The 25,521-nt window shown below is 54.7% G+C and overlaps 2 protein-coding genes across 3 annotated transcripts; one reads left to right on the forward strand and one right to left on the reverse strand.

Moving 5' to 3' along the window:
• Positions 1-243: 243 nt before the first annotated feature.
• Positions 244-4,376, reverse strand: Ctu1 (cytosolic thiouridylase subunit 1). 2 transcript variants are annotated; one of them, XM_048329366.1, is made up of 3 exons: positions 4,141-4,376; positions 2,528-3,076; positions 244-1,922 (listed from the first exon to the last, which is right to left on the reverse strand). In XM_048329366.1, the coding sequence occupies exons 2-3, from the start codon at positions 3,033-3,035 to the stop codon at positions 1,312-1,314; spliced, it is 1,119 nt and encodes a 372-aa protein (XP_048185323.1). In that variant the 5' UTR covers positions 3,036-3,076; positions 4,141-4,376; the 3' UTR covers positions 244-1,311. The 2 variants fall into 2 exon arrangements, with proteins under 2 accessions (XP_048185323.1, XP_048185322.1); XM_048329365.1 differs by lacking the exon at positions 4,141-4,376 and adding an exon at positions 3,815-3,863.
• Positions 4,377-7,200: 2,824 nt separating this feature from the next.
• On the forward strand, positions 7,201-23,566 carry LOC125368112. The gene is made up of 16 exons (XM_048368969.1): positions 7,201-7,603; positions 7,788-8,060; positions 8,322-8,369; positions 9,200-9,457; positions 10,233-10,329; positions 10,589-10,706; positions 12,771-12,949; positions 17,318-17,357; positions 18,780-19,305; positions 19,483-19,761; positions 20,193-20,240; positions 20,810-21,070; positions 21,157-21,450; positions 21,727-21,823; positions 22,127-22,201; positions 23,507-23,566. Exons 1-16 carry the CDS (start codon positions 7,201-7,203, stop codon positions 23,514-23,516), a joined length of 3,006 nt encoding a protein of 1,001 aa, XP_048224926.1. The 3' UTR covers positions 23,517-23,566.
• Positions 23,567-25,521: the final 1,955 nt, after the last annotated feature.

A 25,521-nucleotide genomic window follows, 5' to 3' on the forward strand; every position in this document is an offset into this window, starting at 1 on the left:
CTACCCTTCATCACACCAGTCTCCTCACTGAGCCAGAGGCAGGAATGCTTCCTCAGCACAGTGCCAGGTACACAGGCAACGATCTTGACCATCTTCCCTCGGCCCTGCACTGGGGATTGAACTCAGGAGCTTATGCATTACAGGTGGCTCTGCCTCTGACCTTGTTTGTCTCCCTTGCCTCTGATCTAGCCACCCTGGATGGCTCTCTCAGCTGGACAAACTTGTTCCCACCTCCTGGCTCTGTTCCTCTGCCCAGGGAGCCCTCTCCCCTGCAGAGGACTGCTGGCTTCTTTGCCTTTATGCCATCTCTGCTCCAATGCCTATGGCTGAAATATGGGTTCCTACTTCAAAGGCTCTTGGAGCCCTCCTCTCCCCACATCCCTCCTTTGAAAAAAAGCTGGGACATTCACTCCTATCTGATGTTAAACATTTATTTGACACCTGCTGGGTCTCTTGAACAATGTCAGTCAGGAGATCAGGCCCCTGGAGCCCCTCCACCCCAACATACGGAAGTGCTGGAGGAACACTTGGATGGTTAATTACCCCATGCTGTTACCGGGGTAACCTGGGGCAGCCCGATGTCCTGCCCACCAGCTCCATGAAACAGAAAGGAAGTCCAAGGGGTTGGGAAGGCTGTAAGGCTGGGGTAGGAGGGCTGGGAGTGTCTCCTGTCCAGGGCTGGGTGGGCGAAGGGGAAGTATCAAGGCAGGACAATAAAACCCAGGCTAGCAACGGGGAGGTGGCTGAGAACAAGTCCTGGGAAGGCTGGGGTCTCACCCCTTCCAGCGCCTGCATTCTGTGACCTGGGAACCGGAAACTAGCGCCCCTGGTGGCCACTTGGCAGGCAGGTCTCTGGAGACACTTGACCACCTCCCCCCTTCCATATCTGACACATCCACCTCAGGCTTCCCATCTCTCTCAACAGTGTCCACCCCAAAGACCAGAGCTGACTCCACTTTCAGAGGAGGAATCAGAAGGTTATTACTACATGGCCAAGCTGTCACTGGAGCCCACCAGCCCATCCTTCTTGGGGACAGGAAGACAGGAGACCTGAGAGGGGCCCAGCCCGCACAGGCCAGCTCAATCTGGAGGTCGAGGTGGGGTTTAAGTACAGTTGTCTGCAGATAGTGCTTGCACGCATCCTATGACTTTGTTTACCTCTCTGTGGGCAAATAGGGTTGAACCAGCCTGAGCCATCCAAGCCCCACCATGGGGTTCAGTGACCAGCCCCTCCTCACCCAGACCCAGATGTGCAGCCCATACACCCCCACCCTCCGGACCCTGGCATAAATAACATCGGGCCCAGAGGGACTACAGCTCCCAGGCTCCAGCCCTACCTCCACCCTCACCTGTGCCCAAGGGGACTGGAGGGGCCGCAGGGATAGCCTTGGACTCAGCAGCAGCAGACCCCGACCCCCTACTCTCTGGCCCTGGCCCCGCATCTTCCAGCTCCTCGTCCAGCCCGCGCCGGCCCTTGCCAATGGCCAGCCGCGGGCGGCCGCGGTTGAGGCCATCCAGGAGCGCGCAGGCCTGGCAGAGCGCGCGGCTGGCCAGCGCTCCGCATCGGGAGCAGGTGCCGGGGCGCGGGGGGCGCGCGGCGGGGACCAGCGCCAGGCGCTCGGCCGAGTGCACCAGGTCCAGCACGGCAGATGGCCTCGCCGCCTCCAGGAGCTTGAGCAGCTGGCGCGCGTGCCCGCGGAAGGCCTCGGGGGCGAACGAGCACTCGCGGGAGAAGTACCGCAGGCGGCGGAAGTGCGCGTACAGCACCACCTCCTTCTGCGACGCCAGCTGCAGCGGCCGGCAGCGCGGTAGCGCGCCACCCTCACCCGCAGACCCTAGGCCCCCGCCGCGGGCCAGCCGCCCCGCGTCGCCCCGCAGGAAGTTCATGAGCACGGTCTCTGCCATGTCGTCCGCGTTGTGACCTGAGGGGGAGACAGCGGGCGCAGGTCAGGGCACAAGAGGGCGCGCAGACCCTGCTCCACTAGGTCGCTGCAAGGAGGGGAGCAGGGGGACCCTGGGAGTGCAGACAATGAAGGGAGTCATGAAGACCTCGGGAACCCTGGAGAGCCAGGACCACGGGAAGAGCTGGAGAGGGCCATGGAGACCCGGGGAACCCGAGACGGCCAGGATCCTGGGAGGGGCTGGAAGCGGTCATGGAGATGCTGGTAACCCCAGATAGCCAGGACCCCAGGAGGGGCTGGAGGGGAAAGTGGTCATGGAGAACCCCAGGTAACCTTGGGTAGCCAGGACCCCGGGAGGGACTGTAGGGGGCCAAGGATATCCCCAGGTCAGGACTTAAGTCTTTGGACCCTTTGCCCCATCCCAGCCTGGTCTCACCAGCGAGGAGCCTTTGGGGTGGGGGGGGTGTCTCTAGCCCCGATTCTGGGTGTGCGCGCCCCACGTCCAGACCCGAATGCTCCCCAGGTCAGGTCCACGATTCCGTGGCCCAAGTCTCGGCATGCGCCCTAGCGCCCTCTCAGAGCCCTCCCCTCTTGCCCAGCTCGCCATTGTGCACGCGCTCACCTACCGGTCACAATGTGCGTGGCTCCCACACGGCGCGCCCCCTCTTCGAGCGCGCGGCGCCGCAGCACCCCGCAGAAGGTGCAGCAGGAGCGGCTGCGGCCCGAGCCGGCCGTGCTGCGGGCCACAGCGTCCATCGTCCAGCCCCCGAAGAGGTCTGCATAGGCCACGATGGTGAGGGGCAGCTCCCAGCTGGCCGCCTGGCTCCGTACAGCCGCCAGCGCCGCGTCCCGGTACCCACTGATGCCCTCATCCACGGCCACCAAGTGCAGCGTGATGTCCAGGCGTGGCGCGAGTGCGCGCAGCACGTGTGCCAGCACTGTGGAGTCCTTGCCGCCTGAGGCGCCCACCGCCACCACAGCGCCCGGAGGCAGCAGGCGGCCCCTCTGCACCGTGTGCAGCACCTCGGCCTCGAAGGCAGCGCAGAAGCAGGCGCCACACAGCGCCTGCCCCGAGCGCGGGCGGCGGAGAGCGGCGCGGGCCGCCTGGCAGGAGGCGCATGTCGGGGCCGGCATGGTCGTATCACCGAGACCTGGTGGGAGAGGTCGGCCTTCGTCTGCACAGAGAGAAGTGGGTTACACGTGAAGCCAGGACTGCAGCTTCCAAGCTGGCAACCATCTCAGCGGCTGGCAGGTTTAGTCTACCAGACCGACGGTTTCTCCTGAACTAGCATCCTGCTACGGGTCTAATCTCACTTTATTTACTTACTTGTTGGCTGATTGTGATAGGATCCCTACATAGGCTTGGAACTTGCCATAGAGACTAGGTTGCCCATAGATAGAGACTGATAGGTTTTTATAGTCTATATAGTCTTTCTATATCTAATAGAGCTCTTTCTACCTAGATGATTGAGACAGGCTCTCTATATGCAGCCCAGACTGGCCTGAAGTATATATATATATATATATATATATATATATATATATATATATATATATATATATATATATATATATATATATACACATATATACATATATATATATATATCCACTCCTCCATTCATATATCCAGACAGGGCCTCTCTGGGCAAAGGCTGGCCTCGAACACTCCACCCTGCCACCATCACTTCCCCAGTAATGGGATTGCACGCATGTATCACCAATGCTCAGCCTCATCTCACTCTAATAAATGCTAATGATCCGTGAGAGGCTACGTGGCGTCTTCTCTGATGTCATCTGCTGGTCTCCTTCACCACACTGGCTTTAACTCCACGCCCCCCCCCCCCCCCATAGCTTCTAATGTCAGGGGTTCCTTTTCCGTCACAACCCAGCAGGGGTCCCTCAGGACTCACCAACTGTGACCATAGGCTCATCTGTCACAGCTGATCAGCTTCCCCTAACCCACCCCAACCACACACGCGCGCACACACACACACACACACACACACACACACACACACCCCGCCCCAGTTTTTGACTCCCGCCAAGAGGTGGGCCAGATCACAGTGCCCGAAGTGGGAGTTCCGGCATTTGGGACCCAGGCGTTGGAAACCAGAGGCGAGTGTCGCCACCCCGATATAGAGAGACCCTGAACTCTACCAGGTCACCATAGCACCGGTCGGCGGGCCGACCCGATGGCAGGGGGGGGGGGGCAGGGGGCGGGAGAAAGAACACTCACCCGGACGAAACGCGGAGCGGAGCTCCACGCGCCTAGAACGCGGAAACTGGGCACGGAAGTGGCTCTGAGACTACGACTCCCAGAAGGCTTTGGAACAGCCCGGCTTATGGCTCCCAGAATGCAACAGTCCTGCCAAGACACCAGCGTCTTCGAGTCTGCCTTGCCTACAACTCCCGACAACGCTTGCGGTTCTGTTTTTGTTCTGCCTACTTCCTAAATACGCTGTCGGGCTTCTCTTCGGCGCGCGCGTACGGCCGGTCGCGGTGGAGCCTGGCGTACTGTACGACTACTGCTGTGGCTGCGTAAAACGAGGCGAATTGCTGACTTTGTGTGCGTTTAGGCAGTGAAAGGAATTGCTGGGCGTGTGATTTCTGCTTTGTGTTGGAGTTACGGATGAAAGTGTGTGTGTGTGTCTGTGTGTGTTGGAATTGGCGCATGCGCGAGGCGGTTTCCACAGCTGGAGTCGGTGGCTCTCTGGGAGTGGTGCGCGTGCGCAGTTGCGCCAGAAAGGGGTCTGGTTAGTGGTGGAGGGTTTCTCACCCCTCAGAGACCTTCACCTGTCAGCGATTTGGGGGCCAGGATTTCTGCACGTGTGCCTGGTTCTAGGTAGTGGGACCACTGTGCAGACACTGGGTGGGAAAAGAGTGCCCAGCATGGCACCTGAAACCAGAGGTGCAGCCCGAGGATGGAGGATCGGCAAGAGAGGCCTGAACAGGATCTGGGAGATCGTAGACACCCTGACTTCCAAGACCAACTTCCTCTGATCTCTCTCCTCGAGCCTTCCAATGTCTTGAGCTCGAGCCTTGCCTGGCCTCCATCCTCCTCCGCAGACGCGTTGGAGGCCGTGCCCACTTTCCAGCCTCCACAGGCTCCTGCTTTGTGCAGGGTCTTGGAGCTGTGGTTGCCCAGGCCAGAGAGGAGGGCCCAGGCTGACCTTGAAAACTCACAGTCCTCCTGTCTCTACCTCCTGAGTAATCTTAGCACTTGGGAGGCAGAGACAAGAAGGCTGAAAGATGAATGCTAACCTAGGCTGTGTCTTGCCTTCCAGAATAGCTATATAATGAGACCCTGCCACAAAAAAATAAGTAAATAAATAAAACAAACAACAAAAAACAAAGACAAGTCCAGACCAGCAAACATTCCCTGTGTCATTCATCACCGTGTGGAGGCAGCATTGAGCTTCCACCTTCTCTGTCCCGGCAATGTTGACAACACTGATATTGCACATAGGACATTCCTGAGATGGGCAGGAGGATTGGGGGGGGGGGCGGGGAGAGCAGCAAAGATCTTTTCCTTTCCCCGGAAGCTCCTCCTTTCAGGTGGACATGAGAGGGTCTCCCCAGCTCACTCCCTGACCTTCTGCTCTGCATGATCAGGCTTTTCCAGAGAGCTGCAGACAGCTCCAAAGGAAGCTCAGTGGGCACCAGCACCTTGGACAGCACCAGTCTTTGCTAGGGCTCCCTAGAGCCAGAACCTGTCCTGAGCAGAGGAGGCACCCCCTCGGGGCAGTGCCGTGACCCCTGTGGGAGGAAATAAGTCACTTATGGGGTGCAGAACTTGGTAGGTGGCTGAAGGTCTCTGACATAGTAGGTGAGTGAAAGGAACTGTACACTGAGTGTGAGCATTCTACGTCAGGTCATGAGTGGCTGTCTGCTATCACAATGGGAGTTAGGATTTCAGTATCTGAAATTTGGAGGTACACGTTCAAATGATGGCACGTGTACTGTGGACCTCCGTGTCCTTTGAGTGGAATGCATGGATCTAGAGGGCAGCCTAGCTCTCTCCACCTGAGTCAAGCTTCTCCCTTGTGTCCTCAGGCCCCCTCTCTGTACTCAGGGCCTCACGTGTGCTTACACTTGGACCGTGCCCAGCCCTTTCTGCTGGAGCCTGTTTTTCAGATAGTTCTCACATTCTTCTGAGGTCTATCTAACCTTGGGCCACAATGCTTCTCCTTGTGCTTCTCAAATAGCGGGGGTGGCAGGACTGAGCCGACATGCCCTGCCCTCTTGCTTCTGCTTTTCTTTACAAATGAGAGGCCATGGGGTGGGGTGGGCCCTTCTGACCACAGGGATGTTGTAACTGCTTCTACTACAGCAGTATTTGGACAAGAAAAGGGGCCCCAGAGGCTCTCAGGATATGATGCAGAAAGTGAGGTGTGTGTGTGGGGGGGGTGCATATGTGCACATCAATACTGGAGCTTGAACCCAGGGCCTGGGCACTGTCTTTTAGCTCTTTCTGCCCAAGGCTGGCACTCTACCACTTGAGCCACACCTCCAATTCTGCCTTCTTAGTGGTTCAAAGGAGTAAAAATCTCGATGACTTTCCGGCCCAGGCTGACTTTGGAGCTGGATCCTCAGATCTCAGCCTCCTGAGTAACTAGAATTAGCAGTGTGAGCCATTGGTGCCTGGCCTGGGATGAAACCTTGGCACGGGCCAGAGCAGCCCAGCACTCAGCCTGAGAATCATCCCCATTCCCAGGCCCACCTAGCATCCTGCCACCAATTCCAGATGCACCAACATCAATGTGTATTTCCTTCCCAGTGGATGCTGACTCCTAGGGTTTGGTGTCCAGGTCTGCTGTGGAGGAAGGGAGGGGAGCGAGGGGCAGCTGCTCACTGGGTGGGGCCTTCTGGTTCTCTTGACCTCTAGTCTCATTCTTGGCCTCAACACCCACAGTCCATCAGGGAGCAATCAGAGAGGACCTGCTTTTTACAATGCAGGCAATGTCCCCCACAAAGGAAGAACATCACCAAGGAGGGAGGAGATAGGGGTAGGAGATGGGGGATTCTCTCTACTGTCAAGGTCCAGGGGTGACCGTGGAGGGTAGAGTGCTGACTGAGCCCTGGCAGTACCTGTGTTAGGGCTTCCTCCCTTTCTTCCTCCACTTCCTCTCTCTCTCCTCCTCCTCTTCTTCCTCCTCATTTTCCTTCTCCTCCTCTGAGCAGGCCTGACTTCCTTCCCTTTCTGCAGCCCCTCCTCCAAGTCCTACAGTACTTGGTTCCTCAAAGAAGAGCCCAAAGGAACAGATTGCGAATGGCAAACCCACAGCACTAGCCCGACATGTGGCTTCTGCTTCTGCTGTTTTTGGAGGTGGAGGGGTGGCAGTACACCCTGCAGGTAAAGAGGCAGGTGACAGTGCAGGAGGGCCTATGTGTCCATGTGCCCTGCCACTTCTCTTACCCCTGGGAGTCAAGGCGGGACAGGATCCCAGTCCGTGGCTACTGGTACAAGCTTGGAACCACCTTAAGTCTGAGCATTCTGGTGGCCACAAATGACCCAGATCGACAGGTGCAGGAGGAGAACAAGGGTCGATTCCACCTGCTCGGGGACCCCAAGAGCAACAATTGCTCCCTGGACATCAGAAACGCTAGGGCGAAGGACAAGGGGGAATACTTCTTTCGACTAGAGAGGGGCAATTTGAATTATAGTTATATTGAGAACAGACTGTTCCTGAGAGTGAGAGGTAAGTCCCTGCTCCACGTGGGTCCTGGGGAGGGTCATGGGGGGGCCACAGGGAGGATCCAATGGGACCCCATCCTGGGAGAGCTAAGGGAGAACATGAGGGACTCTGGGAAGGAGCTTGGTCAGAGTGTGGGCTTTCCTCAGGGCCTCCTTCCTGACACCCTGTGTTCCCCCCTCTTCACCAGCCCTAACCCCTAACATCCTCATCCCGGGGACCCTGGAAGCTAGCCGGCCCAGTAATGTCACCTGTTCTGTGCCCTGGGCCTGTGAGCAGGGGACACCCCCCATCTTCTCCTGGAGGGGGGCCTCTGTGTCCTCCCTGAGTCCCAAGGACACCCAGTCGGCAGTGCTCACCTTCACCCCCCGGCCTCAGGACCATGGCACCAACCTCACCTGCCAGGTGACCCTGCCTACGACCAATGTGACCACAAGGACAGCCGTCCAGCTCAGCGTTTTATGTGAGAGCTGGGCTGGGCCCCTGAGTGTCTGGTGGAGAGGACACACTGATGTGAGGGGGGGGGAGGCAAGGGGGAGGCTGGGCACAGGGGTGGCAGCAATGGGGGCTGAGCAAGGGGGGCAGTGGAAACAAGGGGGCTAGGCATGGGAGGAAGGAGGATGCAGCCCCCACCTCTCCCTGCTTACACAACTCCTGGGGATGGATGATGGATGTCCAGCCAGCCACACACCAGTGATGAACCTCCTGTGTTCTCCTGTCTCAGACGCCCCACAGAACCTGACCCTGTCAGTGTCTGAAGGAGCCAGCTCAGGTAGGAGGAGCCTCCTAGGTGGGGTGAGGGGACCCCTACCTCAGGAACATGGCCTTCCCCACCCTGGACTCACTGTGGACAGAGGCCCCTTGTGGGGGACCATCATCATGTTCCCCACTCACCCTCCAGACTTCATGGCCCTCAGCCAACACAGGGACAGGTGACAGTCACGTGGCAGGACCCAGCTTTCCCATCCCCATCCACCTGCGTGTCCTCACATGTCTGCCTCCTGCCCCAGTACTGGAGGCTCTGCTCGTGAGGAGACACAGCCACAGGGCCATGTGTGGACAACCGGGGTCTCTGCTCCCGGAAGAGAGGCAGCCACGTGGACACGTGTGGACAACTAGGAAGGGGGGAGTCTTCATTTGTGAAGGAAATGCAAGCCATGTGAACACACATGGACAACCTGGGGTCTCTGCTTGTGGAGGAGATGCAGCCACGTGGACACACATGCACAGCCTGCACCGCACTCTGCTCCCACAGCTCCATCCCTCCCCAGAAGTGACCTGGGACCTCAGCTGTCCTCACCTTGGCTCATCCCCTGAGTACCTGGGAGATCGCAGTCGGTCCTCGGGCTCCAGGATGGTGCTGCCCACTTCCTGGTGGGCCCTGGTTCTGTGGGCATCCCTGGATAATGGAGTGGGTGGCTCTGGTTTTATTCTATCAATGGAAATGGGCAATGAATGGTCCTATCTATCTCTATGTGTGTGCACATGTGTGCGTGTGTGCACGTGTGCATGTGTGCATGGATGTGCATTCCCTTCTGTGGGCCCAGCTGTCCTTCTGCCCTCCTTTCTCTTGTCTATCTGACCACCCATCTCTCTCTGCAGCCCCAGAAGCCCTCAGGAATGGCTCATCCATCTCAGTTCTGGAAGGCCAAGCTCTTCGCCTGCTCTGTGCTACAGATGGCTACCCCACTGCCAGGCTCAGTTGGTCCTGGGGTAACCTGAGCCTGTGCCCCACTCAGCCCTCTGACCCAGGCATGCTGGAACTCTCTCCAGTGAACTTGCAGCGAGGAGGGGAGTTCACCTGCCGAGCTGAGAACACCCTGGGTGCCCGGCATGTGTCCCTGACCATCTCCCCACAGAGTGAGTGCCTGCTGGGCTGGAGAGGGACTGGAGGAGGGAAGCCCCCACCCCACCCCAAAGTCAGCTGCCTCTGCTTCAAAGAGGAGCCCAGCTGCAAGGCCTGGAGTTTCCCTGGGGCCCAGGGCTTCGCTGGCTAGTTTCTCTTGGGCCAAACCAACCAACTCAGCAACCAATGTGAAAAATAGCATCGTTATGATTAAAAAAAAAAAAAGGAATAAAAATGAGTCCAGGCATGATGACTCATCCCTGTAACTGGCTACTCAGGAAGTGGAGATTGGGAGGCTCACTGTTCATCCGGACAAGCTGGACATGGTGGGGCATTCCTGCGACCCCAGTTAGGAGGGAGGCCTAGTTAGGGGGGTCCCCATCAGAAGCCTGCTAGGCAAAAATGCTAGACCATGATTTTTGTCTTTTGAATAGCCTAAAGCAAAAAAAGAAAAAAAAAGTCTGAAATTGTAGCTGTAGTGACAGGGCACCTGCCTAGCAAGGGTGAGCCCCTGAATTCAAACTCAGCACCATCAAATAATAGTAACGGTAGCAGTAGTAGTAGTAGTAGTAGTAGTAATTTCCAATGAAGATGAGCTACAGCTAGGGCTTTGGAGGCCCCCTCTCTGGGACCTGGCCCAGGCCTCCCTTCTCCAGCACCCTCTCCTTGTTCTCTGTGTCTGAGCAAGAGGCCTAGAAAGCAGACTAGCAGGGATAGTGGGGGATGGAAGGAGAAAAAAGGAAGATTCTGGAGGGGAATCCACAAAACAGCCCCCCCCTCCTTCCCCAGGCAAAGCAGGGTCTCTGACAGGAGTGATGCTGGGTGCTGTTGGGGGCGCTGGCGTGGTCACCCTGCTTTTCCTGGTCATCTGCCTCCTGTTTGTCCTGTGAGTACTGAGGTGCGGGGAGGGCAAGCCAGGCTCAGAACCCCCAGCCCAGACCCAGAAGGACCTGGATAGCTGAGGGCTGGAAGCCAGGTCGTCCATGTTACTCCTTTCTCAACATTGGAGCCTCTGCATCAGCCTAGCTTGCCCCCCATCTCCACCTGACTAGAAGGGTTTAACAGGGAACCTGGGTGGGGGTGAGGCTCTGCCTGCTGCATCCCAGCCTGGCCAGCCTGAAAAGCCCCCTGGTGTCCTTAAACAGAGTCCGGTCCTACAGGAGGAAGTCAGCAAAGCCAGCGGCAGCCACAGCAGGTGTGGGGGCTCCCAGCACTGGCCCTAACCCAGGCAGGGCCAAACATGCTGTGGGCGTGGCCTCGCAGGTGAGTGGTGTGGGCGTGGCTTCACAGACGCATGGTGGGGGTGTGGCCACATTCAGCGTCCCTCCTGGACACCTCCTGGACAGCCCTCTAGCTTGCTCTGCTGAGTGTGACCCAAATTGCCTTCTCTCTTTCTCTAAGGGTCACAGGGCCTCTCCAGCCAGTTCTCCATCTTATTAGAACAGATAGCAGCCTCCACTCTGCTTTCTCCCAGGCCCTGACACCCATCATTCTGCTTTCCCACCGTTCTGCTTTCCATTCTTACACATTTAACTACTCTAAGTGGCTCATGCAAGTGGGCTCACGCACTATGTGTCTTTTTGTGACTGCCTTTTTTCACTTAATATATGTCCTTAAGGCCCTTCCACATGATCACATGACAGTATTCCTTCTGTTTTTAAAGGTTAGTAATAATCCACTGCACATATATACATTCTCTTCATTTATCCATTCATAGACTTTGCCATGGCTACCACCTTTGGACTTTTGTGAGCACAGACATGCGAATTTCTCTCCGAAATTTTATTTTCAGTTCTCTTGAGCATATACTCATGGGCAGGATGGTGGGATCAGGTGGGAAATTCCATCACTAAAACTTCAACGCAACGCCACCTTCAACCCTTGTTCTTTTCTTTTCTTTTTTGTCATATTTCCTTTTTTTCTTAATAGTGGTTATAATAGATGGTATTTCTTCATTTCTTTTGCAGTTGGATTATTTATTCCTTTGTTGTTGAATTGTAGGTGGATGCTAATTCCTTTCCAGGATCTGATTTCTCATTCTGTCTCTTGAGTTGTATTTTCTGTTATTGCCCTGGAAGAGTCTGGAGGTGGTCATTTGAAGGCTGGGCATAGGGTAGAGCTGGTCCTAATACTCAGACACATTGCACTGACTGGCGAGTAGAAGAGCAAAGAGGAAGGAAGACAACGAGAGGCCAGGGCTAACCACAGGAAATGAGCCTGGAGATGTGGAGTGTGGCGGCCACAGCCATGGATGACAAACAGATGCCACTCAATTTTCATTTTCACTTCTTATCTGGCCATAGTGTGGCTGAAAAGAGAAGGGCAGGGACATTGGAGCCCAGAGGTGGTGGCTGGCAGCCCAACGATGGGGCTGCCTGAGGGACTGGATGGACTTCCAGTTAGAGGGGTAGCGTTGGTCCCTCTGCCATTTGGAATTGGCCCAGTGGAGCTCCTTGAAGCAGGACTGGATCTTACTGTACACATCCTGGGAAAAGGGGAGGTGCATGTCTCTGGCCGTGGTGTAGACAATGCTGTTGTGTGGGTGGGGCACTGGGGAGGGGCCCTGCCCCCCAGGGAGACACCATCCCTCCCCACTCATCACATAAATAAGAAGCTTCAAACTTATTTTCTTAAACATACACCATTTCTGTGTATGTGTGCACTGGTCCTGGGGCTTGTACTCCTGGACATTGTCCCTGACCCTTTTTGCTCTAATCACTTGAGTTACGGCTCCACTTCTGGCTTTTTGGTGTTTGACTGGAGATAAGAGTCTTGTGGACTCAAACTGGGATCCTCAGATCTCAGCCTCCTGAGCATCTTGGATTACAGGTTTGAGCCACTGGTGCCAAGCTAACATATATCTTCATGACCTTTCTTCAAACTTATCACTTAAAAATATTGTTTTACAGTCCCATAAGTCCATAGCGGGTCTAGTTTGGCTAAAATCAAGGAGTTGGCAGGTGGGTCTGGTTCTTTCTTAGGGGGAGGGGCGAGCAGGGGAGGTCTTTCTGCCTTCTGGTATCTTCTTCAGTTTCTTTCTTCAAGGTTTTATGATTTTCCTGTAAATGTATTTTAGCCTTTTTGGTTAGATTTAATCCTAGGCATTTGTGCTTGTGGTTGAGGCTCTTGTATATGGAACTGATTTTCTTTCTCAGCCTGCTTCTTTCAGTGTCTAGAAAAACTACTGGTTTTTATGCTCTGCTGATCAGATCTCAGAGCCTTCTGGTGGATGTGTGGATGAAGGGACCTCCAATTCACTGGAACCCCTTTTCTTCTCCTCTCCCCACTGCCCTGCCCTGACTCTCACATGCTCTCCCCCCCCACCAGAGTCCCATGGCCAAATCTCAAGCAGAGGACAGTCCCCCATGCCAGCCTCCTGAGGTTTCCTCTGCAGAAGAAGACGAAGCCTACAACGTAGAGCCAGATGATATCCACTATGCAACACTCAGCTTTCAGGAGATGAAGCCCAAGGAGCCACGGGGCCAGACGTGGGCCATGGAGAGCGAGTACTCAGAAATACAGACCCACACATGACAAGCTGGAGAGACTCGGTCCTGGCTTGAAGGATCGTGACCTCCATGGGGTAAGGGAAAAGCCAGAGCCCCTTCCTCCAGCCACACTGAACCTATGAGCCGTTGCTGGATCTTTCTTCTGTTCACCAGCCCCACAGACCCTGGCAACCACATCTTATCCTCCACCTCTGTGAGTTTAACTTTCATTTAAAACCACACAAGAGTGAGATCGTGCAGCATCTCTCTCTCTCTCTCTCTCTCTCTCTCTCTCTCTCTCTCTCTCTCTCTCTCTCTCTCTCTCTCTCTCTCTCTCTGTGACTGGCTTATTTTACTTAAAAAAATGTCCTCTTAAGTTTGTCTGCATGGCCACCAATGATAGAGTAGTGTATTTCAAAATGCTGAAAAGAGAGACTTTTAAATGTTCTCATGTTTTAAAAGGTAAAAAATGGTACCTATTTGAAAAGAGTGGTGGCTGTGTATGCTTGTAATCCCAGCCCTTGGGAAGGCTGAAGCAAGAGGAGCTCAAGTTCCCTAGGATGCTTCAGTAATAAAATATTCAGTTAAAGACAAATTAGGCACTTGTGGCTCATGCTTGTGATCCTAGCTACTCAGGAGGAGAGATCTGGAGGATTGTGATTTGAAGCCAGTCCAGACAGAAAAGTTTAAGAGACTCCATCTCCAACTTACCAACAAAAAGCAAGACTGGAGTCATGGGTCAAGCGGTTAGAGGACCAGCTGAGTAAGCTTGAGACTCTGCATTCAAACTCTAGTATTGCCACAACAAAAACAAACAAACAAAAAAGTCACCTTAGGCCTGGCTCTGGTGGCTCACACCTGTAATCCTACCTATTCAGGAGGCTGAGAGCTGCAGATTGCTGTTCAAAGCCAACTTGGGCAGGAAATTCTGTGAGACTCTTATCTCCAATGAACCTCCAGAAAACTGGAAGTGACACTGTGGCTCAGAGTAGTAGAGCACTAACTTTGATTGATAAATATCAGGGGCAGTGCTCAGGCCCTGAGTTCAAGCCCCACAACTGACCAAAAACAAACAAAAAAGGCACCTCAGTTCTTACCATATTGATTTAAAATAATTACAGTAAAATAAAAAAGCAAATAAAAGAAGTAAAAACAAAACAATAAAATAATCCCTATAAAACTACAATTATATGTATGAGTATACTGTACATGTAAGTAGATGTAGATTAATATATACGTGTGTATGATAAACTGAGAAGTTGATCCACAAATTTATATGGAAATACAAAGGGCCAAGGACAGTTGAAGGAGGAGGAGGAGGAGGAAGAAGAAGAAGAAGAGTTCAGACTAATATTTCTTATGATACTGGATCACACAGTGTAAAGAACCTGACTGAAGCCAAAGGGGACAAGGGCTGGGGTTGGGGCTGACCAGGTGACTGCTATGGGGGTGGGATGTCCATTCAATCAGAGCACACATGTCTATTTCCAGCCAATCAGCAGTGCCCATGGCTACCCCATAACCAATTGAAGTATGTGCCTCTTGGAGCTGATGGATAGCTACCAGAGCCAATCAGGAGCTGAAAGTGCATGTCCCCTCTCTGGTGTCCAGTGAGCTCGAGCCAATCAGTAATGGTAGGTAGAGCCCTGGAATTATACCTGCACCAATACAGCCACACCTCATTCATTAACCCTGACCCAATCCCTTCCTCTTGATAAACTCTGCTTAATTTTTCTGACATTTTCTTCATCACATACTTCCTGACCTGTTACACATTTTGAAAACATTTTAGTTCCTTAGTATTTTTGTGTATGGTCTGTCTGCTCTAGTAGGCCACATGCTTGGCATGGGCAGATAGTTTTGTCATGTTAATCCATTGCAATTTCTTCCATTCTCTATGGCTCTGGAACTGCCCACCAGTCTGGGATAACCTTGCCTCCCAGCTTATCTGTCTATCCACCGGACAGATCTGTGCTCCCTCTATTAGGCTCCCTGCTCATCTCCCGACTCGGCTCTCATCTCACCAGACTGTGACCCTGTTCTGCCTCCCCTCTCACCAGTAAGTGCCCCTCCAGAGTCCGTCCCACCTCAACTCAGCCCCCAGATGGAACCTGTCCCACCCCAAGGAGGGGAGAGCAGGGCTGAAGTAACAGCCATGCTGAGATAGAGCTGTGTACCAGGGGCTCTTCATTTCTCTCTCTCCTCCATCCTCTGAGCAGCCTGGTCTTGTAGACATGCCCTGACAATCTGAGGACTAAAGATTAGCTGGCCCACTGTGGGCCAAACCAAGACATTTGAGTACTTGACTTTGGGGGGCCCAGGAAGTCCCAGGCCATGGTGGGAGCAGGACTGACTCTTTCTGTGATCTTTTTCCTCAACCAGCAGATGGCCACCTTCTCTCTGTGTTCTCACGTGCATAGCCTTCCCTGTGTGGCAGTTGGTCCTAATCTCCTCTCCTAATAAGCACACACATCACATTGGATTCCAATCCACCCTCATGACCTCATTTTCAGCTAGCTACTTTTTATAGACACAATATACAAATACAGTCATATCCTGAGCTCCTTAGAATTGGGACTTTCGCATGTGAATTTGAAAATGGACGCAATCGGCCTATCACACTCCCAGAGCATAGGCAGGCAGCTGTCCAGCTGTGCAGTGTGGCTAGGCCCCTTCCCCAGGCAGCCCAGCGGGCATTAGGGAGACAGGTCCAGCCTGGCCACTGTGTGGCTATGGAGTCTGACTCCAACTTCCTTGCTTTGAGGTCTCAGATGACGCACCCCTAAAAGAAATGTGGGCCACCCCGGAGATGCTTGCTGGGGGCAGGTCTCAGAACGATCACTGTGGATGGGCAGGGTGGGACACGTGGCCTCTGGGGCATGCTCAGAGCCACAGTGAGCAAGGTGGCCAGCTTGGAGTCTGCAGGGGCGGTTGGCCTCCGTCTTCCCACAAGAGGGTCAGGAATTGAGATCTCTGCTGTGACAGATGAGGGAGCTGAGATGCGGATGGGAGAGGGGCCAGGATCACCTGACTCCAAAGCCAGCATTGTGTAGCTGGTGCTCACCTGCCAGGCTCTCAGCTCTGCTCTGGGTCCATGCCAAGAGCACTTGGGGGAGGGGAGGGAGATGGGCACTTTTCCCATCACTGTGACCAATACCTGAGAGAAACTATCGAAAAGAAAGGAAAATTTGTCGTGGCTCCACACTTCAGAAGTTTCAGTCTATGGTGAGATGGCTCCATTGCTTTTAGGCCTGGGGCAGTGTTGGGGATTCAGCTTGGCCTTGAAGGGGGAAGGGCGATGAGAGCAATCCCGAGAAGCTGCCCTTCCCTTAGCCCTGGGGAAGTGCGGGAGGTAGCCACTCCCACCTTCCGGCTTCAACCAGAAGAGAAGTCCCCGCCCCTGGGGGCGAGCACATGTTGTCATCATGGCGGCCGGAGACCAGAGGCCCAGTCCTTGGGGGGCTGTGGTCTCTGCCCATAGAGGAAATTCCGTGACATTGTTGTGCCAAGTCGCGAAACCACCACCAAGAAGACCACCTAGACTCAGACATTCCAAAATGCAATAGCAAGGCAAGACTTTATTCAAGCGGGCTGCAACTCGGGCCTTGTCCTACTCACCGACACAGCAGAGGTTAGGAGGAAGGCCAGAGCTGTGATTATACAGAGCTTATAAAGGCCAAAGACAAAGTTACAGCAATCAGGTGTTTAAGCAAGCAAGATTACGGGTACAAATCTGATTGGCTCAGGGCTCGAGGTATTCTAGGGGCGGTTAGAGTTAAGCATTCCCAGTCGTTAGAGTTCTCGACCGGCTGGGCCCTAATAAGCTTGTCCTGGGTTTGCTCACAGGGCCTGCTTATTTTCAGGTTCACGTGGTAAAGTGGGGTTCGCATGGTAAAGTGGAGCCTGACTTCAAAGTCTGGCACTTCAACATCACTGTGATGGACAGTCCATTAGCCAATCGTTAATAGCCCCTTTCCTTGTCATCTCTGCTGGTATAAACTGTTATCCCCTCCCTTGAATAAACCAGAACAACCTTTGAGAGTTCTCCGGGACAGCCACACAACCGTGTCTTCCTTGGCGGGTATGGGGGGGTGTCTCGCGACCATGCGCCAACTGAGGCTACCTGTGGCCTCCGCTCCTGCAGTTAATTCCCTACTGGCCAGAGGGATGTGAGAGAGCGGCAGAGGACCACATACAGAAGAGGCAGAGAAGCCCAGGACCCTCATGTGGATGGGGGGGGGGGGTAGAGCAAAGCCCGGAAAATGGCACCCCACGTTGGGCGCCAAATGCCGGGCTAGATTTACCTCCCCTGTTGCGGGGATGCTAAGCTTACTCCTTTATCTGTGCTCCCTTTCTCACCCTCTCCCCTGGCTGCCTGACCTGCAGGCAAGCCAAGGTGGAGTGGGGGAACAAGGGTAAGCCTCAGGTGCGCGTGGCTGAACGAGACCCCTTTCCTCCCTCCTGATACCCACCAAGGAAGCCAGGTGCACACGGAGTCTCGGAGAAGGCTTCAGGAGCAATCTGGTTTAATAAAGGGAGGGGCTAACAGTTTATACCAGCAGAGATGATGAGGAAAGGGGGTGATAGACCAGGAGCTGGCGATAGGCCGGCGAGCTTGTCCTAGGACCCCCTCATGGGCTAACGTCACTTCCCATAATCCCACCCTCTGGGCAAAGCCTGCGAAAGGGAGGCACACGTGCTCACTGGTGAGAAGTTGGGGGGCTGGTCTCAAAGCTACCCCCTCTGGTTCCGGACCCAGAAGGAGACAGGCGTGGCTTACTTCCACACTGCCCCAGGGCTGGGGGAAGGGCAGCGTCTCGGGAGCATTCTCATCCCCCTTCCCCCTTCAAGGCCAAAGCTGAATCCCCAACAGGGCAGGACGTGGTGGGGGGTGGGTGAGGAAGAAAGCTACTCAGCTCATGGCAGCCAGGAAGCAGAGAATAGGAGAAAGAAAGAAGCTGGAATGTGATCAACCCTTCAGAGGTCCACCTTCCCCAGGAGGGCTCACCACCTCCCAACAGTGCCCAGAGACCGCAGACCAACAAATAGATCAGCACACTGATTATATAGCAGTCCTCAAGATTGCTGCATTTGTGCCCTGAAGAGCCATTTACTAATCTCATCAAGTCTAACCCCAATCAACTTGACCATCAAAATTATCCACCACAGAGGGAAAGTAAGCCCAGAGGCCCCAAATCACTCAAGAAGCCATACCCTATCCTGAACCCATATCTGTGTGAGAACTCTCCTGATGGCTGCCTGAGATAATGGGGTTTCTTAGAGACACCTGCATCACAGCCCTTTCCAGAAAATGCTGGTATGGCCTGGAGTTTCTCCACTTCCTCCTTTCTTAGAGAATTTCTCAAGGGCAGAGACGAAATTGGTCATGGTTCCTTTTATACAGAAAGAAGCAGCTGTTCCTGGGGTTGTTGCTATGGTCATTCATTTATTCAGTATCGCCTCCCTCGCCCTGGGGACCTACCCCCAGATTTTGTGCCGTCTGCCCAGTCCTGAGTTCAGGTGCTGCTGGGTGGATCCCCTAGAGCGCCTAGAAGCTGTGAGTTGTCAGGAAGCACTGACCTGATGGGGGCAGGGATGAGGCCACAGACAGAGGGCGGGGAGCAGAGTGTGGGTCCCCCCCCCCCGGCAGAGTGTGGCCACTATTGGGCCACATCTGGGAAGGGAAGTGGGAAAGGTTCTCCCCAAGAGCTCCAACAGCGACTGGGCATAAACTTCCTCCTCTGTGGTCACCTGGCTCTTGGTGTCATTCCTGCGCGTCCACTGGGGCTGTCAGTCCTGTAACACCAAGGCTGGTGACTCGCACCCCTAAGTTCTCACCTCACCCTAGCTTCCTGCTCCCACTTCGCTGGCTCCCAGCCAGGGTCTCTCGGCTTCTGTGATGCTGTGGCTGCGGCTGCTGCCCCTGATGTGGGTGCTCAAGCAGGCACCGGGAGAGGGGCCGGAAAAGCCGAGCCAAGCTGATGGCCATGTCCTCTCCAGAAGGTTCCGGACTAAGAAATACACACTACATGTGTCAGGATCCGTGACAGTGCAGGAAGGTCTGTGTGTTCTTGTGCCCTGCACTTTCTTCCACTCTGGTTTTCAGGGCTCCACTAACCAGATCTTTGGCTACTGGTTCCGGGATAAGACTGATGATCGCAATGGAGTTCCGGTGGCTACCAGTGACCCAGATAGAAACGTGGATGTGGACACCTTTGACCGATTCCACCTGGTTGGAGACCCACAGGACAACAACTGCTCCTTGGGCATCAGAGATGTAAAGAGGAGGGACACAGGGAAATACTTCTTCAGAATACAGGGGGAGTCTGTGAAACACAGCTACAAAAACAACCAGCTCTCTCTGCAAGTCACAGGTCAGGACAGGGCCACATGGAAGAGGCCTCCTGGGTCCTTGGGGCTCGTGGGGTGAGGATGGATCCCCTGCTCTTCACGGCCAGGGGGAGGAAGGGGTGAGGGACAGGGGCTCACCTGAGCCAAGGATAGTCTTTGTCCCCACAAACAGCCCAGGCCTGGGTCTGTCTCCTCCCCAGCACTGACGGAGGCCCCTGTCATCGACATGCCGGAGACCCTGCAGTCTGGACGCCGCAGCAACATTACCTGTGCAGTGCCATGGGCCTGTGAGCAGGGGACGCCCCCTGTCTTCTCCTGGAGGTCATCGTCAACCATGGTCCTGGACTCCGCGGCCAGCTCCTCTCCAGTGCTCCCCATCACCCCGAAGCTGGAGGATCATGGCACCACTCTCACCTGTCAGGTGACTTTCCCTGGAGTTGAGGTGATGGTGGAGAGAACCGTGCAACTCAATGTGTCCTGTGAGTGCCCGGCCAGGACCCAGGGCCCCTGGGGATATGAGGGCAGGGGAGGACATGGGGGATCCTGGGGGTGTAGGGGGGGACACAGGGGACACCATGAGGGCAGAGGAGGACACAAGGGACACTCAAGGGCAGGGGAGGACATGATGGGCCCACGAGGGCAGAGGAGGACATGAGGGGTCGGTGAGGGCTGAGGAGGAGGGGGGTTTGTGAGGGCAGGGAGGACACAGGTCAGCAAGGGCAGGGCAGAACATGGGAGGTCAGCGAGGGCAGGAGGATGTGCTCGAGACTCCACTAGCCTCATGATCAGGAAGAGAAGAAAGAGGATGCTGAATTCCACCCCCTTCCTCTAAGATTTTGTGGGGAAAGTACCACCAGCCACCTCTTGTCACTAAAAAGGGACAATCATGTCTGTCTGTCTGTCTGACCAGATGCTCCTCAGAACCTGACCATCAGTGTGTCCCGGGGAGCCAGGACAGGTAGGACGTGACCTCTCATCCCTGGGCATGGGAGTGGGAATGTGTGAGAGTGTATAGACTGTGTGTGTGTATGAGTGCGAACATGGGAGGGTTTGTGAGTGTGAATGTATGAGTGCGAGTGTTGCAAATGAGTGTGAGCAGAGGTGTTGTAAGCCTCAGGAGGAAAGGCTCAGGATTGTAGTTACAGGATGTGGGACCCCTGAAGTTCTAGGGCCGCCTCCACCATTGCACACGTCCTCCGTGAGGACCTGTTCTGGCCACCTTGTCAACAGGACTGTGAGGGCCTCAGACCTGGAATTAGGCCCCAGGGGCCTGGTGGCAGCCTGGGGCAGCTCTCTGGGTTGTGTGGGGTGCTGCTGCTTCAGGACAGGAGGAAGAGGAGGAGGTGGGACCTTGGAGTTCTGGTGACCTCACGATAGCATCTCCTTCTACTGTCCCCATGGGGCCAGGTCCACCCAGCATGAGCCCATCAGGACACAGAAGAGAAAAGCTAGACACCCCATCTATGAGGTGTGGTGCAGAGCCCCTGGGGCTCAGGTCCTGCCTCAGCCTCCCCTCTGCCTCCCCAGGCTTTCAGACCCTGGCCAATGGCTCCTCCCTGGAAGTAGAGGAGGGGGAGTCCCTGTGGCTCATGTGTGTAGTCACCGCCAGCCACCCTCCGGCCACGCTGCTCTGGGCCCCGGTTGACCTGACCCTGGGGCCCTCACAGAACTCCAGCCAGAAGACCCTGCTGCTGGCCCGGGCGCAGGCTGAGGACAGCGGGGAGTATGTCTGCCGAGCGGAGCACCCTCTGGGCATGCGGGACACCTCCGTGGTTCTCATTGTGAAGAGTGAGTTCTGAGACCCCCTGGGGCCAGGACACCCCAGCCTCCATCTGAAAGGAGCCCTTCTGATCCCTGTCTGCTCCCCCACACAGGCCCCCTCTGGCTGCTGGGCCCCTCCTGCTCCTGGGGGGCCGAGGGGCTGCACTGCACCTGCGCCTCACATGCCTGGCCAGCCCCCTCCCTGCAGTGGCGTCTCGGGGAGGCGCTGCTGGAGGGGGACAGCAGCAATGCCTCCATCACAGTCACCTCCAGTTCAGCGGGGTCCTGGGCTAACAGCTCCCTGAGCCTCCGTGAGGGGCTCAGCTCCAGCCTCAGGCTCAGCTGTGAGGCCCAGAATGTGCACAGGGCCCAGAACGCCCCAGTCCTTCTGCTGCTGGGTCCAGAAGGTACAAAAGGCAAGGTGTGGGGACAGGGAGACTCGAGTGTGCTTCTAGAAGACATCTGGAGAGGGAGAGGTGGGGCTGTCCTAGGAGAAAGTGGGGCTGGAGCTTGGGGTCCTCTGTTCCTAGGCTTGGAGGGAGGGGAAGTAGTGGGCTAGAGGGAGAGACTCCAGCCACATAGAGGGGAGGAGAACAAAAGAGCTAGTACTGGAGAGAAGCAGAATCTTGGGGTATAGATTGGGGAAGGCTGGAGATTACCCCCCCATGTCTCCCTATCTGCAGGAAATCCAGGAGGGTGGACAAGAATGGTTCAGGGAGCCATTATGGGAGCTGGAGTCACGGCCCTGCTTGCTGTCAGCCTCTGCCTCATCTTCTTCATGTGAGTCATGGCTCAGCTGGGTGAAGGCTCGGTGGGGTGGTGATGGACAGCTCCATGTGTCTCCAGAACTCAAAGCCCAGAGGTGCTGCCACCACAGCGCGAGATGAGGAAGCCAAGCACTGCTCACACTCACAGGGTGACCACTTCCTGCATCCTAGGCCAGGGGCAGGCTCCGTTCCCAGCTTGACTGACTGACTGACTTCTTGTCCTGATCACTGAGGCCCAGTGCCTGCCTCTGTGCTCAGCCCTCCTGGGCCCCTGCAGCCTGACTGGAGGCCCTGTTCTCTCTTCCCCAGAGGGAAGAAGACCTGCAGGAGGAAGTCAGTGGAGAAGGCTAGGTTTGAGGATGGGGCTTATCCTGCAGGGAGCTCCTTCCTGGTGAGTAATGGGGACTCATTTCCATCCACTTCAGCATATCCAATGGAGCTCCTCTTTTCAGCATCGCCTCATCCCCTCCCCTCCCCCTACTCCTGCTGCAGCAACAGGCCTGGGAGCCACTTGCCCTCCATTCCTCACTTCTTCTCCAAGAGCCAGTGATCCACCAAGCCTGTCCATTCTCCCTTCTAGCAAAGCTTTTCTGGGCATGGCTTCTCCAAGCCAAGCCCTGGCCTTCTCTCACTAGGCTCTCTGCTCTGGCCTTACTTTCCCCAGAATGTGCTCTCAGAGAGGAATTGACCATGTAGCTCTTGGGTTGTCCCTTCTCTGACTGGCCCTCCTGGACCAGATCATCACCATCCAGTAGAAATCAAATGTGGGCCCCAGGTATAATGTTAACATTTCTACTAGACACCTTTAGAAATAGAAAGAAAAGGGTGTACTTGGACACACTTAACTCCAGTTACTCAAAAGAAGGAAGCAGGATGATGGCTAGTAAATATGAGGCTAGCCTGGCCCAAATTAGCAAGATTCAGTCTCAGAAATAAAATATGGGGTTGGGAATGTGACTTAGTGGTAGAGTGCTTGCCTTGTATGCATGAATTCCTGGGTTCAATTCCTCAGTACCACAGACACAGAAAAAGCTGGAAGTAGTGCTGTGGCTCAAGTTGTGAAGTGCTAGTCTTGAGCAAAAGAGCCCAGGCACAGTGCCTAGCCCCTGAGTTCAAGACCCAGGACTGGCAAAAAAAAAAAAAGAAAGAAAAAAAGGAAAAGATGGCTTGGCACTAGTGGCTCACACCTGTAATCCTAGCTACTCAAGAGGCTGAGATATGAGGATGGTAGTTCAAAGCCAATCTGAGCAGAAAAGTCAACATAACTCTTATCTACAACTAACCATCAAAAAACTGGGAGTGGAGCTGTGGCTGAAGTGACAGAGCACCAGCCTTGAGCACAAAGGTTCAGGGACAGTGCCCAGGCCCTGAGTTCAAGCCCCATGACTTTCCTGCCTGGGCTGGCTTCAAACCATGATCTTCAGATTGCCGACTTCTGCATAGCTAGGACCACAGACCTGACTGAGCCCCAGGAGCCTGGCTTGATGTGTGGAATTTATTATGCATTAGGCTCTGCAGTACTTCAAAAAAATGGGGGGAGGAAAAGAACTAAAGTACAAATGAAAGAGTGCAAATATGAATGAGTGAATGAATAGTCAGGAAATGTGTACAAATGGGGGAAAAAAGTGTGCTCAAGTCCCCAAGACAGCTCTGACGCTCTTCTCTCCCCTGCCCACCCCCCCTCCACCTCGGTCAGGGTCACCTGAAGTCATCCTACACCAGCAGCACTCCAGAAAGCCCGCCCCCTGTTGTGGCCACGCCCCCGAATGAGACCACGTCCCCCAAGGAGGCCATGCCTCATGGCAAGGCCGTGCCCTATGATGAAGCCATGCCTGCCGAGGGGGAGGAGCCTGAGCCCTACTACGCCTCCATTAACTTCAACAGCCTGAAGCCCAGGGTGTCCCAGGACCAGGATTCCAACAACACAGAGTACACTGAGATCAAGATCCATAAGGGATGACATCTGCTTCCCCATGCTCAGCTGGACCTCCAAAGTCATCACTGATAAAGTATGTCCTGGGGACAGATTCTTGCAGATAGCATCCCTCTAAGTCCTGGGTTCAAATCCAGGTTGGGTGATAACTCAGGCAACTCGCTTGGTCTCTGTATCTCTACTTCCTCCTCCATAAGGTGGGGGTGTGATACCCCTTGCATACGCAGAGCTAGAAAATGCACGGCTTGGGCTGGGAATGTGGCTTAGTGGTAGAGTGCAGGCCTAGCATGCATGAAGCTGTGGGTTCGATTCCTCAGCACCACATAAACAGAAAAGGCCAGAAGTGGCGCTGTGGCTCAAGTGGTAGAGTGCTAGCCTTGAGCAAAAGAAGCTCAAGGACAGCGCTCAGGACCTGAGTCCAAGCCCCAGGACTGGCAAAAAAGAAACAAAGAAACAAACAAAAATGCACAGCTTGTATTGCTGCATATAGATTTTTGTGACTGTTCTAAGAGCACCAAATGCTTGGAAATGGCTCCTTTGATGCTGCATGAAATTTACCTCAATGAAACTGTCATAAGGGAAGCTTTGCAGCCAGACCCGCCTGATGCAGACACAGGCCTCCCAACTTCACCTCCGGCTCCATCTCTCCACCTATCCACATAGCTCATCTGTTCCCTGTGAGGATTCAGGGAATGCCTTGGGCACAGTGAACCCCAGAAAACCCCAGCTCTGGTAGGTGGGGGCCTTAGCCAAAACATACCCAGTCTAGGACCAAATGCCAGCTTGTCTCCGGATTTGCAAAGGACCATTCACTCTCCCCTGCTTCCTTGTTCTCCCCCACTGCTCTACCCAGTGAGGGGCCCTGTGGTCACCTGAATCATTTGAGATACAAAGCAGCCAAGAGAAGGCTCACTTGTTCACTTTGTGGTCAGAGGTTGTTTTCTCTCCTCATGGGCCCCTATGACCCCCTTCTTCCTCATCTCCCCTCCCTCCCACCTCCAACCTGAGTATTGACCCAAGCCCCCAGACCATCCTCACACCTCCTGCATGATGGGACATAGGGCCTGAGGCTCTGTGAGGCTTCAGTGCCTGCCTCAGGCTCAGCTGACAGGTCGCATGTTCCTGGACCCAGAGCTCCCTGTCCTGCTGCTGCTGGGTCAAGAAGTCAGGGTGGGCTAGGCTGGGGAAAGGGGCCTCTGGAGTCTCCAGTGCCCTACACGCAATGGAGTGAGCCGACTCTTCTGTCATCAGACGCTCAGTCTCCTTCAGAGAAGTGACCAATGGCCTCCCAGGCTGTGATGGGCCTTGGCTCGTCCTCTGAGCACCTGGGAAGTCACTGCCAGTCCTTGTGCTCCAGAACCACGGTACCCACTGCCCAGGTATCCACCTGGCTCTGTGGACATCCCTAGCCAATGGATCTTCATGGCCCTGGTTCCAGTCTATCAATGGAAATGGGCAGTGAGCAGTCTTGTGTCTGCCTGTGTGTGGGCATGCATGTATATATGTGCACGTGTGCATGTGCGTGTGTGTGTGCATGTGTGCCTATGTGTGTTGATGAGATTAATTCTTCAAAAAATATAGCTAGGTTATTCCTTCTTTATATTTTGGGGAGATATTGAGTGCTTCTTGGACATATTACCTCTTGGGACAAAACCTTTTTTGTTTTGTTTTGTTACATTTTTGGTGATCAGTTTGGCATCTGGCCCAGCAGATCATGAGCACTGAATAACCCCTTTGGGCCTTGGACAGTCTCAGGTCAAATTTGCAATATCTAGGTC

This window comes from Perognathus longimembris, chromosome 20 (genome assembly GCF_023159225.1).
Source record: "Perognathus longimembris pacificus isolate PPM17 chromosome 20, ASM2315922v1, whole genome shotgun sequence".
Taxonomy (NCBI): domain Eukaryota; kingdom Metazoa; phylum Chordata; class Mammalia; order Rodentia; family Heteromyidae; genus Perognathus; species Perognathus longimembris.

Coding starts and splice junctions, on each gene's coding strand:
- Ctu1 (XM_048329365.1), bottom strand. Junction 1,923..2,527: donor AGCCACGCACATTGTGACCG/GTAGGTGAGCGC, acceptor TCTCCCCCTCAG/GTCACAACGCGGACGACATG.
- LOC125368112 (XM_048368969.1), top strand. CDS start 7,201: ATGTGGCTTCTGCTTCTGCTGTTTTTGGAGGTGGAGGGGTGGCAGTAC. Junction 8,061..8,321: donor CGTCCAGCTCAGCGTTTTAT/GTGAGAGCTGGG, acceptor CTCCTGTCTCAG/ACGCCCCACAGAACCTGACC. Junction 17,358..18,779: donor GGAACAAGGGTAAGCCTCAG/GTGCGCGTGGCT, acceptor ACCTCACCCTAG/CTTCCTGCTCCCACTTCGCT.